The sequence below is a fragment of the Microcaecilia unicolor genome, chromosome 5, assembly GCF_901765095.1.
Source record: "Microcaecilia unicolor chromosome 5, aMicUni1.1, whole genome shotgun sequence".
Lineage (NCBI taxonomy): Eukaryota > Metazoa > Chordata > Amphibia > Gymnophiona > Siphonopidae > Microcaecilia > Microcaecilia unicolor.
Genome location: NC_044035.1, coordinates 216,508,780 through 216,523,717, shown reverse-complemented (window position 1 = coordinate 216,523,717; position 14,938 = coordinate 216,508,780). Strand labels below are relative to the sequence as shown.

General features: G+C 43.2%; 1 protein-coding gene across 5 annotated transcripts in view; it reads left to right on the top strand.

Moving 5' to 3' along the window:
* The window catches only part of TRAPPC10 (trafficking protein particle complex 10), a 485,548-nt gene that overhangs the window by 225,083 nt on the left and 245,527 nt on the right, over positions 1-14,938 (top strand). For all 5 annotated transcript variants that reach the window (XM_030203762.1, XM_030203763.1, XM_030203765.1 and 2 more), the window contains 3 exons: positions 12,011-12,125; positions 12,283-12,359; positions 13,752-13,843. In XM_030203762.1, coding sequence (XP_030059622.1) covers positions 12,011-12,125; positions 12,283-12,359; positions 13,752-13,843 — 284 coding nt within the window. The remainder of the gene's footprint in view (positions 1-12,010; positions 12,126-12,282; positions 12,360-13,751; positions 13,844-14,938) is intronic.

Sequence of the window (14,938 nt, the reverse complement as noted above, 5' to 3'; positions counted from 1 at the left end):
TCAGCTTCCCTCGTGGGATAGCCACCTTTTCCCTTCTACCAGGCTCTCCTCCCAAGCAGCCCCCTGCTGTTTCACCTCCTTTCCTTCCAGTTTAGTCAGAGCAGCAATCTCCATCGGCTCCTCTTGCTCCAGTTCCTTCCCCTTTTCTTCCCCTTGCCAGTCCATAGGTTCCTCCCCACAGCCATTGCTCAGCTGCTCTCTATTTGATTGATTGGGCAGGTTCAGAACTCCTTCCCTCATCCTGGCTCTCTGGAACAGGTTTTTCCAACTCCCTTCTCTTGCCCTTCTCCTGACCTCCACTGGGGGCTGTTGTGGATTGAAGTACCTGTTTCTACCATGGGACCTACTCAGGAGCTACTGGGAATTGTAGTCTTTTCCTTTTCTCCAATCCCCCAGGGGAAAAGACTCCTTCCTTTCTCTACCCAGTCTCCCTCCCTCTCGAGCCTCCTCGTTCCTCCATGTGCCTTCATTCTCCTTCTCACCCTCATATTCCTCACAATATACACAATCCTAAAAACGATAATTCCTATAAATCCATTAGTTAAAACCTATGGTCCTTCCCCCATCTCAGAGAACCTCACCGGAACAACTCTGTGTTCAAACGCCAATTTAAAGCAGTATGTTTTTAGAGATGCTCAAAAGGCAGAAAAAGAACCTTAACTGTTTTGGGAGCGAGGAAGAAGAAAGTGGAGGAACGTGTAGATTCCCAATGTGCCTTGGAGGGATGAGGCAGAACAAGCCTATTGTCAGTCAGAGACCAAAGCGTGTGAGTGGGTGTATAAGGGATGGTCAAGAGGCAAGATGAAAAGGGGTGGTAATATGGAAGACTTTATGCGTTAGTGTAAGAATTTTAATTTGGAATTTAATTTTGGAATTCAATAGGAAGCCAGTGGAGACTTTGCAATAAAGGTGAAACATGATCACAATGTTTAGCGTGTTAGATTATATGGGCAGCAGTATTCTGGACAGTTTGGAGACATTTTAAATTAGCCTTAGTAATACCGGCATAAATGGAATTACAATAATCATAGTGAGAATTTATATAGGCATAAAAGAGAGAACATAGTGAAGATGTGTCTATGTTATTACAGATTGATCTCAAATTGATCAGTTATGAAGGAAATTGGTCTATACGAGTCTGCTACTTCCCTGGATTTACCGGGTTTGGGAAGAAGAGTAATTTAATGTCACATTATCCTGTGAAGGGAATTCCCTTCCTTTGTCACTGCCTGATAATAACTCAACAGGGGGCCTATCAATTGTATTTGCAATTGCTTATAGAATTCACCAGAGAATCCATCCACCCACCCCTGGAGCAGAGTGTGGCTTCAGGGACCTAATAGCAGGTTGTACTTCCTTGGCCTGCAGTGATGCATTAAGTACACCACATGCTTCCTCTGTTAACTTAGGGAGACCCGCCTGCCTAAAAAGTCTGCCGCAAGCGAAAGATCCACTGCGGACTGCTCTGCGTAGAGCGTTTTAAAATGATCATAAAAATTTTGGATATTAAATCTGAACAATTAACGACCTGCCCCTGTGGATTCTTCAATACTGCCACCACCCTGGTGCCCCCCCCCCCCCCAGCTCTTAACTACCCTATTAAGAGCCCTCCCACCTTATTGCCATATTTATAAAAACGGTACTTTTGATAAACACTATGTTGCATGTGCTCTTGAATCCGAATGTTCAAAGCTATTTGAGTTGACAAATACTGGTCTCTCGCATTCTGAGTTGGAGCCCTTAGGTAAGCCCATTTAGCTTTTTTCATCTTTACCTCTAAATTGCAAATACTGGCCACCAGCTGTTTGTGGTGGTGAGCTACATAATCAATAAACTCTCCCCTCAGTACTGCTTTCACTGCATCTCAGAACAAGATAGGTTGATCCACATTGTTGCTGGTTGTGGTATAGATAGCACTCCCATTTTTGTAACAGATAATCATGGAAATTCTTATTACGGTGTATATAAGCTGCAAATCTCCACCCTACATATTTGTGATAATTCAGTGGTGCCTCCAGGTCAATCCACAGTACAGAATGGTCACCGCCTTGGGACCCACTCCCACCTCCGTTACTGAGGCAAACAAAAAATGAGAGGTGGACACATAATCCAGGCGAAAGAAATTGTCATTTGCCCTAGATCTGTGTGTGTAGTCAAACTCCGTAGGGTGGAGCAACTGCCAGGCATCCACTATATCATGTGCTTAATGAAAAGAGGGCAACACCTCCCTCCCTAGGCACACAGATCCCTTCTTAGACATATTCACTGAACAATCCATGGCAGGGTCCATGAATAAATTCATATCCCCATCTGTAATCAGTTCCCTCCTTTAACTGGGAGGGATAAAAAATAGGATCAAAGGGGGTGGGACCATAAAGTACGTAATAAGCACTCCCTGCCTTGCATCCACAGTTTTAGCAGTAAAAATCGGCCTGCTCCATCTTTCATCAGCTCCTCTTTAGTACAGGCCAGGTTTTTATGCACCAGCCACCCTGCAACAGGAAGTGGTCATAGCTAAAATTCCAAAATCCAAAGCATACCAGCAAACTGTGTGATATTGGCAGCCTGGGGTGCCCAGCCCCAACCCCAAACAGCATTACCTGTCCAGTGGGAAAATATACAGCGCATATTGAAAAACCAAGGAAGTATCCAACAAGTGTGAAGTCTTCCTTCCCCCTCCCAAAAACCACTAAGGATGACCCCCAACTTCTAACCCTTCTTGCATTACAGAGCTAAGTGGGCTGTGTGCGATAGTTACCTCTGTGCTGAGAGGGTCCTCACCACCACAATTCAAAACATCCCTCATTATGTTTCACAAACAAAGCTGCTCAATGCATTCTATCAAGAACATCAATTCTCCAAAGTATCTTGTATGTACTAATACAAACTGCTATTTAAGGCCATCGTAACCTGAAGCTCTTTCCTGTGATTACCCAGCATATATAGTACACCATCACCTGAATACTGAGGAATATCCAGTCAGACAGGTGATATGATATCAAGTGTATTTAGACCAGTCAAAATGTCTTGTGCTTTTTCCACCAAATCCAGCTGATCAGCATGGTAGACATTGATGAGGGCTGGGTATAAAAACATAAATTTACATTTCCTCTCTGCCAAGGTAAAACCAATGGGTAGAAACCTCCGGAATTTTTCTTATAAGTCTGCAGAGAAATTTTGAAAAATTCTGATAGGTAAAGAATTGTATGTGTACTGATCTTGGTGCTGTTGATAATGGTGCAGCACTTCTCTGTTGTGTGGGTAATTCTGAAAATGAGCCATTATAATTCGAGACCTAGTTTGACCTGCCTGCTTGCACTCAATCCGATGTGCGTGATCGAGTCAAATCGGACCCATATCGTACTTCATGGCAAAATTATCAGAGAGACATTCTTCCAGCAGCGGCAAGATCTGGAATCACCATTGGGCTCAGGGAATCCCAGGAGTCTCAAGTTGGAGTGCAGTGAACGGTTCTCAGGCTCCTCGAGATTCTTGTAATGCCGGGTTGCCTGAGCATGCAGGGATTTCACCACCAATTGCAGCAAACTTGTCGCATTTCTAGCTGTGCTGCTCGCTTTCCCATTCCGGTAAGTAATGAGTCCTGATGTGTTATCTGTATAGAAAGGTGCTCCAATTGAGGATTTAAAACCTTCGATATTGCTTCCATGAGCTCTGAGAGGATGGACTCTGTGATCTGAGACACCGCCATCCCTGGCACCATCGCCATCTTCTTCTCCACTGCCTTCCCATGGTTCCCCTCTATTTTATTAGTTTTGCTGTCTATATTGCTTGTGATCTTGCAAAGGTATTTGTCCATAGAGCTTCAATAATCCCAATAAATAAATACTCAAGAAAAGTTACACGATACTGAGGAACAGAGAATTTTCCAAAAAAGATGCAAGGTGGTGTGGGGACCCTCAGAGCAAGCAAGAACACGTTCTCACCTGCTCATGGTACCACGTGACTCAGGATATAAATGTATATATAACATAATATAATATACTTTAGTAATGTGAGACTACAATCCACTTGCTCATAAGCTTTCATGGTGATGGCTTCCATGAAAGCTTATGAACAAGTGGATTGTAGTCGCACATTACTAAAGTATGTTATTATGTTATGCAGCTCATTGCCATTAGAGCAATGTTCTTATACCCGGCTAGTCGGGTGTTCAGGATATCCACAATGAATATGTATGAGAGAGATGTGCAAATAGGTGGGAAAATGTGGGGTATAAATGTAACAAATAAATAAATACTGAGATGGCACTGCATGCAAATCTCTCATGCATATTCATTGAAAACCTGATTGGCTGTGTGTGCCCCATTGACTGGGTTGAGAAGCACTGCATTATAGTTGCATTGTGAGAGTTATCTGGCATATAAAAGAAATTGAAAACACTGTTGTATGAGAGAGCTGTTAGTTAAATGAAGGCCTTTTATTGTGATTTGATAGTGGGATGGTTTTGAATTTGTTTTACTTACCAAATTATATTTGAATTTATTATTGTGATGCGCATTGGTCTTTTTGGTAAGGTGTAATTTCAAGTAAAATTGGTTTTACTGTGAAAATGCTTGAGCATGTTCTAGGCCCCATTCAATTTTTTTTTTTTAAGAAGTGCCCACAATGGTTAAAAGTACCCAGAATGCTTAAGAGTGGAGGAGTGGCCTAGTGGTTAGGGTGGTGGACTTTGGTCCTGGGGAACTGAGGAACAGAGTTCGATTCCCACTTCAGGCACAGACAGCTCTTTGTGACTCTGGGCAAGTCACTTAACCCTCCATTGCCCCATGTAAGCTGCATCGAGCCTGCCATGAGTGGGAAAGCGCGGGGTACAAATGTAATAAAAATAAAAAATAGTTTTGCAGGTACTGGCAGATAAGATAATGTTCATCTTGATAGTTATGTGACTTCTCTCTAGTCCTCATAGTACATCCAAATACTTGAACTGTTCTTAAACTAGTTGTGCTTTCTGTCATGACACCTTGAATCTTGTGCTTTGTGTATTGCCACAGTAATAGTTTGCATCTCATTTTATAAAATCCCATGAACTAAGATGTCATCCACACAGAATCATAGCAAATGATGTCACATAAAGCCCATATGGCTTATCCACTCTGGCCATCCATACCATCTACTTATCTGTTCCTCTCTCATAGAGATCCTGTGTGCTTGTTCCATGCTTTCTTAAATTCAGATACAAGCTTAATCTTTTTCTCCCACACTTCCATTGGGAGGCTCTTCCAAGCATCCACCACTGTTCATAAAGTAGTAGTTATTTAGATTTTGCTTGAGTTTATCCTCTTTCACTTTTATCCTATGCCCCCTCATTCTGGAACTTCCTTTCAATTGAAAGAGACTTGTCTCCTGTACATTTAGGCATATCCCCCCTCTTCCAAAGTATACATATTGAGATCTTTTTTTATTGTTTATGCAATAATTATATACATAAGTAATCATCTTGTTACATGCAACACAGGAAACTAAAGAGTTCAAATAAATACATAGCATATACTCTATCATAGAGATTTGTTCAAATCAGGAAACAGAAATACTTCTCTTTTGTCCCTTCCTTAGACCACAAAAACAAGGGGGGAGTGGAAAATAAATCAGGGAGATCAAACAACAATATACCAAAATTTTAAAGAAAAGGCTCAATGCCCTCCCACCTTCTATTTCTTGTGCCGTACTGATGTTATAATCTTGTTACTTTTTTCAGGTCTATGAAAGATCTCAGTTGATCTGGTAGGAAGAAAACCTATTTAATTCCCAAATATTTCACCATACATTTGCATGGGTATACTAGCAGGAAAGTTGCCCCTAAGGACCTCGTCTCTTCTCTCATATCTAGGAATTTCTTCCTTCTCTCTTGAGTAACTTTAGTTACATCAGGAAAAATCCGTAATTTTTGACCACAAAACTGTTGATGCATATTTTTAAAATACAATTTCAATATAGCATTAAAGTCTTGCTCAAAGACAAATGAAATTAAGAGTGTAGCTCTATTTGTTACTTCAGTCAATGAGTCCTCTAAAATCAATGAAATGTCCTTCAGTTCTTCAGATTTCTCTCTTTCCATTTCTTCAGGAATCCCTCCCTGATTCTTTTTTTCAGGTAAAAAATATATTTTATTTATTGGAGGAATATTTTGAGGGGGAATTTTCAAAATCTCAACGAGGTATTTTTTAATTCTATAGGGAGGATTCCTATTGGTCTTGGAAAGTTCAAAATCCTCATATTCAAGCGTTTATTATAATTCTCTTTGTTCAACTTTTTGACGAATGTTTGAATTATCTTTTATAAGCACTGAAACATTTTCCTTAATATTAGAGAGATCATTTTGGGATTTCTGTACCTGATCGTTGAAATCCTGTTTCAATTTGTCCATTGATTTAGAAAGTTGTTCCACCGTAACTACTAGATTCATCGTTTCTTGAGTGGATTTTGTTATCAACACTTTCATACTTTCCATAGCCTGCCAAATAGTATCAAGAGTCACCACTGTGGGGGGATTCGAAGCTCCTTTCCCAGCCGAACTGATAGTAGTTGCCGAAAGCAATTCAGAGAGAGAACCCTCTCCGCAGGTCCCAGTCTTTGCGCCTTCTGTGTCCTGTGGGCCTGCCTTCTCTTCTCGCGTTACGGTGGAGCACGGAGTTCCAGCTATCGGAGGAGAGAGCGTGGTTTCATGTTACAGAGACGTCAGGTTCCCTTCCCCGGCGTCTAAAGGAATCTCAACTCCGGATTCAATTGGTGGGTCCCCAAATTTCTTGTGCTAGCCTGGATGGAGGTACTACCATTTTTTTGTAATTTCACTAAAATCTCCTTAGGAACTGCAATTGGTAAGGCTTGGAACACATATAATAGTCTAGGTAGGATGTTCATTTTTATAGACACCATTCTCACCCATCATAATAAATATCTGTAATGCATTTCTTTAAATCCCACTTAATCTCACTTAATAATTTGTCATAATTGTCCTCATACAGTTTCCTTGTGTCCATATCTATGTTTTTGTTACATTTGTACCCCGTACTTTCCCACTCATGGCAGGCTCAATGCGGCTTACATGAGGCAATAGAGGGTTAAGTGACTTACCCAGAGTCACAAGGAGCTGCATGTGCCTGAAGTGGGAATCAAACTCAGTTCCTCAGTTCCCCAGGACCAAAGTCCACCACCCTAACCACTAGGCCACTCCTCCACTCTAATTTATAGATACTTGATTTTATCCTGAGCCCATTTAAGTGGAACATAAGTCCAAATTAGTTTCAGTTCCCGGTCTGATAAGGTTAAATTTAAGTCCTCCGTTTTATTCCTGTTAACCTTGAACCCAGCTATAGTTTCAAACTCCTTGAATTACGCTAAAAGCATAGGTATGGATAAGAAGGGCTGGACCACATAGAGCAAAAGATAATCTTCAAACAGAGCTCATATGTGGTCTTGCTGCACTATCTGAATCTCTCTACAATCCCTTTTGTTCCCGAGCCTAGTAGCCAAAGGCTCCACTGAGATGGCAAACAGTAGTGGGGATAGGGGATACCCTTGATGGGCTCTCCTCTTCAGGCAAATGTTTATACAGGTCTCTTTCAAGGCTTATAATTGTCTGATGCCTTTCATGAACATACCACTAATACCTATCTCCCCCATTACCTTCAACAAAAATTCTCAATTAACTTGGTCAGACACTTTCTCCATATCAATAAAGGTTTTAACCAGTTTTAAATGCATAGTAGGTCATTTCCTCCTATCCCATGACTTTCTGATTTCTGTAGAAGTCGTTCATTGTTACTTTGTCAAATGCCGGCTAACTGTTATCCACATGTTTGTTCACTGCTTCAAAGAAATGTAGCAGATTGGTGAGGGAAGATTTCCCTTGGTTAAATCCGTTCAGAAAAATTCTAGGTTGCATTTAACTCAGTTGTATCAGTCGCCTGAACTGCCCCTCCCTTTGAGGCTGCTATTCTACATGTATCTACACGGTGTCCGGAAAAAGGGACTCCTTACATAATTTCAAAATACTTTGCAATTGTTTAAACATTTAGTAAGACCTTTGAAAATACATTAGTATGATTTTTTTCCTTAGTTTTGTCCCGTTAATCCATGCCTATGTATTTGCTCAGTAATTTTGTTCTTTATAATAGTCTCTAACATTTTGCCCAGCACCAACGTCTGGCTCACTGGTCTATAATTTTCCAGGTCACCTTGTAGCAGCTATTCCTTCAAGTATCTAGCCTCAGATAGAGAACAGGAGGTAATCCGGGGCTGTATAAAAGATAGGAAAAATATGAAAGGTAGCATTCTGATTAGAACAAATATCCCACTGAGGTCAGATCCAAATTCTTATAGCCCAAATTACTGATAAAGTCACAAGGCTCATGTGTTATATAAAAATAAAAACTGATTTATTATTTGGTAGCAGTAAAACAGTGTAAGTCAGACATAACACACTTATGCTAATATACCCCAAATGATTATGAAATACTGAGTATTTATGTACCTGTCCAGGCAGGATAGAGAACGCACACCTTCAACCCTAGCCTGAAACTTATTAGGATTTCTGACTCCCTGAGGCACTTAGGAGAAGAAACAAATACAACCTGATTTGATGACAAACATCTCTCTTATTCAGGATGGTGTATATGGAGGCAGGCAGGCTAGTAGGTTCACTTGGGGCGCAGGAACCGCAGCAAGCAGACGGTCTCTCTCTCTCTCAAGCACGATCAGTCGGCAGGTGGCCTCTCTCACTTAGAATGGGCAAATGAGCAGGAGCAGGCGGGCAGGAGCCATGTTTTATGAGCCTCAAATGCTATTCATCATTTCGATGGTGTGGACCAGGGCTGTCATCTGTCCCACGGATGGCAGCTACCATGTGAATTACCCAAGATAACGCCCAAAGGTGGTGTTATGCTTGAGGAAGGGTTTCTTCAGCAGGATACCAGACGCGACAATCGGTTTGGGCAGTCAGTGCTGCAGAATCTGTTTGGGGTTTAGAATCCAACTCCACCCCCCTAGACCCATTTTTGTTCTGTTCCAGACTGCACTCTCAGTTAGTTGTTTATGGTTTCAAGTCAATCTAAGTTATGTCCTTGCCGTTGCGAGGCCAAATTGACTAGTGTTCGTTGTTTTGAGTGAGCCTGGTTGCTAGGGATATCCCACATGTGAGAACAAGCAGCCTGCTTGTCCTCGGAGAAAGCAAAGATACTTACCTGTAGCAGGTATTCTCCGAGGACAGCAGGCTGATTGTTCTCACAAACCCGCCCACCTCCCCTTTGGAGTTGTTTGCTTCTTTTTATGCTTTTTGATTTAACTGAGGGAACACGCTCATGCGACGGGCAGGAAATCAGTCCGCACATGCGCACTGCTTGCGTGCCAGAAGGCTCTGGCAAAACTTTTTTTATATTTTGCTTTCAAAATGCTGATTCCTGGGCCAACGCGGACGTCAACCCACATGTGAGAACAATCAGCCTGCTGTCATTGGAGAATACCTGCTACAGGTAAGTATCTTCACTTTATTGTAAACTGCTGTCATATATGCTATTGGCACCTTCAGCGAATAATTAAGGATATGTGATTTTATATATATACTAGTAAAAAAGGCCCGTTTCTGACACAAATGAAACGGGCGCTAGCAAGGTTTTCCTCGGAGTGTGTATGTTTGGGAGAGTGTATGTGAGAGTGACTGTTTGAGAGTCAGAGTGAAAGTGTGAGTGTGTGAGAGAGAGAGTGAGTCTGGGTGTGAGTGTGTTTGTGAGAATGAGAGTGTGTGCAAGTGTGTATGTGAGACAGTGTGAGAGAGAGTGTGTGTGTGTGGGCGAGAGAGAGAGTGTGTGTGAGACACAGATTCTCTGTGAGAGTGAGTGTATGAGACCAAGCGAGTGTGTGAGTGACTGTGTGGCACATAGAGAGTGAATGTGATACAGTGTGAGACAGAGAGTGTGAGAGTGAGAGTCAGAAAGACATTGTATATGAGAGTGAGTGTGAGCCCTGCCCTCCCAATCCATGCCCATCTGTCCCCTGCCCCCTCCATTCATCCTTTTCCAGCAATTCCCCTCTCTCCCTGAGCCCTGCCCTCCCAATCCATGCCCATCCATGCTCCTCTGTCACCTGTCCCCTCCATTCATCCCTATCCAGCAATTCCCCTCTCTCCCTGAGGCCTGCCCTGCAATCCATATCCATCCATGCCCATCTGTCCCCTCCATTCATCCCTATCCAGCAATTCCCCTCCCTGAGCCCTGCCCTCCCAATCCATGCCCATCCATGCTCATCTGTCCCCTGCCCCCTCCATTCATCCCTATCCAGCAATTCCCCTCTCTCCCTGAGCCCTGCCCTCCCAATCCATGCCCATCCATGCTCATCTGTCCCCTGCCCCCTCCATTCATCCCTAACCAGCAATTCCCCTCTCTCCCTGAGGCCTGCCCTGCAATCCATATCCATCCATGCCCATCTGTCCCCTCCATTCATCCCTATCCAGCAATTCCCCTCTCCCTGAGTCCTGCCCTTCCAATCCATGCCCATCCATGCTCCTCTGTCACCTGGCCCCTCCATTCATCCCTTTCCAGCAATTCCCCTCTCTCCCTGAGGCCTGCCCTGCAATCCATATCCATCCATGCCCATCTGTCCCCTCCATTCATCCCTATCCAGCAATTCCCCTCTCTCCTTGAGTCCTGCCCTCCCAATCCATGCCCATCCATGCTCCTCTGTCCCCTGCCCCCTCCATTCATCCCTTTCCAGCAAGTCCCCTTTCTCCCTGAGCCCTGCCCTCCCAATCCATGCCCATCCATGCTCCTCTGTCCTCTGCCGCCTCCATTCATCCTTTTCCAGCAAGTCCCCTCTCTCCCTTCCATGACCCCCCCCTCGCATCCATGCTCCTCTCTCTCCCATGTCCCAGCCTGGCCCGCCCTTTTCTCCCCCCCCCCCCCTTCGCATCCATGCTGTCGTTTCTCCCCTGCCCTCCCGCTCCCATTGTTCTACTTTACTGGCCACCCTCTTCTCTCCCCCCAACATCCCTTTTTGTTTTTTTTCTTCTTTTTAAATTTACCTCCGTGGCGGTTCCGGCAGCGAAGCGTCAGGGAAGGAGGCGGTGCTCCCGACGTCTAGCTTTCCCTTCGCTGTGTTCCGCCTTCTTTTGACGTCATCCTTGACGTCAGAAGAAGGCGGAACACAGCGAAGGGAAGGCTAGACGTCGGGAGCGCCACCTCCTTCCCTGACGCTTCGCTACCGGATTTGTTTGGGTTTTTTTTCCGCCCTCGACGTCATGACGTTTGACGCGAGGGCGGGGCAGAGACGGCTGGCTGGCTGGCTTGAAGGCTTCACACCACGAATCCACAAACCCTTCAGCCTGGGAGTGACGTCAGGTGGCTTCAGAACGTTGTCCTCAGAACGTTGAGGGTGCGTTTTATTAGATATATATATATATATATATATATATATAATTATTTATTGCATTTGTATCCCACATTATCCCACCTCTTTGTTTATTTTTATTGTATATATTTATTTGTACCTAGTCTACATTCAGTATTTATTTGAAGAAAGCTTTTAAATAAAAATAATTCTGTTCAGGGTTGTCATCTTTACCATTCTTTTCTTTCTTCATTTAACAAACGGTTGCCTTAGAATCTTCTTCACCTTTTGTTCAAATGTAGCAAATCAGAACCAAGATGATGGAGAGAATAAATGACAGTTGAATATAGAAATCATAGCAACATTAAGAGAAAATGAGCTTAGTTGGTGATATAGAGATGACATAGAAATACAAAGAATTTGCAGGGACAGTGGAAGACAATCTGAAAGATTACATGAGAATAGCATGCCAATTTCATTCATTTAAACATGTTTAAATGCCTTCCTTGCCCCATCATTTTTATTGGCATTTATGCAAGTTAGGAGAAATGAGTCATTTCTGATATTTTCCTATCCTATCCTGAGTGTACGTTCTGGAATGTTCCTTTCTGAGTCTCTGACAGTTGTAGTAATTTATTTCCACTAATAATCTTTCCACTTGTTCACTCATTAGCTGAAGTCATTAGGTTACCTGTGTGGACTTGTGTCAGAGAATGCACCAAATTCGGAAGACCTCAATAAGACTGTTGATCTTTTGGCGGGCCTTGGGGCTGAACGTCCTGAGACAGGTACTGTTGGCAAATTAAAAATATTTGTTGGGAAAGAGTAGAAAGGAAATATAGTAAGTGGCATGCAGGCAGAAATATTGCAAGATCTTCACTTTAATGCTCAATATATCCCTGTTCAAATCATAGTATCTCATATTTGTTTCCTTTCTTTTTAAAGCCAGTACTGCTCAAAGTCCTTATAAGAAGTTAAAGGAAGCGCTGTCATCTGTGGAAGCCTTTGAAAAGCACTATTTAGTAAGTATGGTGGATTATTATCCCCTTCCCATAATGTGAACCAAAGTATTGAAAAGTACCATGAATATTTAGTAAAACGCAGATCGCTGATTTGATGGTACTGTTTACTTTCAGGTTTCATGCTATTCCATAGTTGAGATTGACAGGGGATGCAGAGGTGGTTTTTACAACTGCTGTGGAGAGAAAGTCTCTATTTTTGTTCAGCAGATGCACCTAGAGGCCATGCTTTGGCCTCATATACCAGATTTCCTCCAAGTAGTTGAAGGCTCTGGTCCCTGGCTAAAGACTGTCAGTTTAATGGCTGGACTATTTATGGGAGAGTTTTAAATAGGACAAGCTCCTCATGTAATTGATTATGGTGCCATTGCCTAACAGAGGCCTGAACAGATAAAAGAAGGAAATTGCCAAGCCAAAAATAAAAGCTAGAACCACGCTGTTGGATATAACATCTATATAAATCTGTGACAGATTTGAACTCTTACATGGACAACTCGGCCATGAATCCTTTTGCACGAGATAAAATTAAGGGGATAACTATTCAGTATGTTTGTAAGTTCCTTTGGATAATATTTTGCATAAGTATTTGCTTGTGGTGCTGTGGCCCTAGGAAGTAACAGTTGCAGCTCTTGGAAGGCTGATGAAGAAGAGGAAGTTGAAGCAGCACTGGATGTGCTCTAGAGCCAGTTCTAGCCTTATTCAGCAGATCACCACTCTGCTTATTGCATTAGAGAATTAGTTGGGAAAGGGAATTGGGACTTGATAAACCGCCTTTAAGAAGTTTTTGCAACTACATTCAAAGCGGTTTACATATATTCAGGTACTTATTTTGTACCAGGGGCAATGGAGAGTTAAGTGACTTGCCCAGAGTCACAAGGAGCTGCAGTGGGAATCAAACTCCGTTCCCCAGGATCAAAGTCCACTGCACAAACCACTAGGCTACTCCTCCAGTGGTACCTGGAACCTGTTACACAGCTGGTACATATTGGATAATCACTGTGATAGCTCTGTGGTGAAATCTGGAAGGGATAAGAACAGGGGCTTTGCGTATTAGCTCATAGAGGATAGGCAAATGGAATGTTGTAAAAGGGTGTACATGATGGCTCCCTAGCAGAGGTGGATGGGAAGAAGCGAGATACTGACGTAGGTTTTCAATTGGCATAAACACAAAACTTAAGAGTTGCAGGCTGTGTGTTATGGTCCATGTTCCATGTACAGATAGTATCAGAGTATGATGTTTAGGAGATAACGTGTATTATGGATTTCTGTGCTTTTAGTACAAGAAGGAGGATAAAAGAGATTGTGGGTGCAGAGGTGAAGGCTCACTGTATAGTTAGTATATAAGCAGAAATCTCTGTGCTGTGCTTGTTCAGTTTGTTTCTTTTGTCTCTGCAGGACTTGTCACATTCCACCATTGAGATGTACACCTCCATTGGAAGGATTCGTTCCGCTAAGCTTGTTGGCAAAGACTTGGCAGAGTTTTACATGTAAATAGAATGAGTTTTGTTCTCCCTCTCTTCCATGTTTGTACTGTTTTGGTTCATATATTGTAGTGCTGTTGACTTAATTGGTCAGCTGATTCTTCCTTTTTTAACGTAGCACTACCATCCTCAGAAAGCGCATAGGCCTGTTACACAGCCAGACTGAACTATAACTGGGTTATCCCTATGTCCTTCTTAAAATAGGAAGGTCATCTGCCCCATGTAGTGAAAGAAAAGGAAGTTGAAAGACACTTCGACAAAATATATCATAAAGAACAACACGCGTAACTCTACTTTCTTTAAGTTACCCAGGAATGTTCTTTACTGTCTTCTGCTTTCACACTATCATGCACCTAATGTCTATGGCTTTAACACTATTATGTATTTTACCATCATGTAGCCAAAACTTCTGCTAAAACAAATGTATACTCTTTTCTATTTCTAATATTATGTATTCTCCGAGGACAAGCAGGCTGCTTGTTCTCACTGATGGGGTGACGTCCACGGCAGCCCCTCCAATCGGAATCTTCACTAGCAAAGTCCTTTGCTAGCCCTCGCGCGCACCGCGCATGCGCGGGCCGTCTTCCCGCCCGAAACCGGCTCGAGCCGGCCAGTCTTCTTTTGTCCGCACTCGGTACGGTCGTATTTTTCGCCGTATCGAGCCCCGGAGAGTCGACCTCGCGCGTCCATATTGTTGAACGTGTTTTTTCTTCGGAAAAGCTTTTCTTCTACTCGGGAAGTGCTCCGGAACCCCTCCACCGGGTTCCGTTTCAATCCTCCCCGTATTTCCAGCTTTTGGCCCCGATAAGTTTTCTTTCGTCGTCGGGGTAGGCCTCTTTTCGGCCTCGGTCGAGATTTTCTCCCTCTAAAGTTTTTGGTGCTCTTTTTCCGTCATTTCGGACTTTGATTTCGCCGGCGTGATTTTTCCGCCCATGACATCGAAGCCTTCCAGCGGCTTCAAGAAGTGCACCCAGTGCGCCCGGGTTATCTCGCTCACTGATCGACACTCGTCGTGTCTTCAGTGTCTGGGGGCCGAGCACCGCCCTCAGAACTGCAGTCTGTGTTCCCTGCTTCAAAGGCGGACTCAGGTAGCGAGACTAG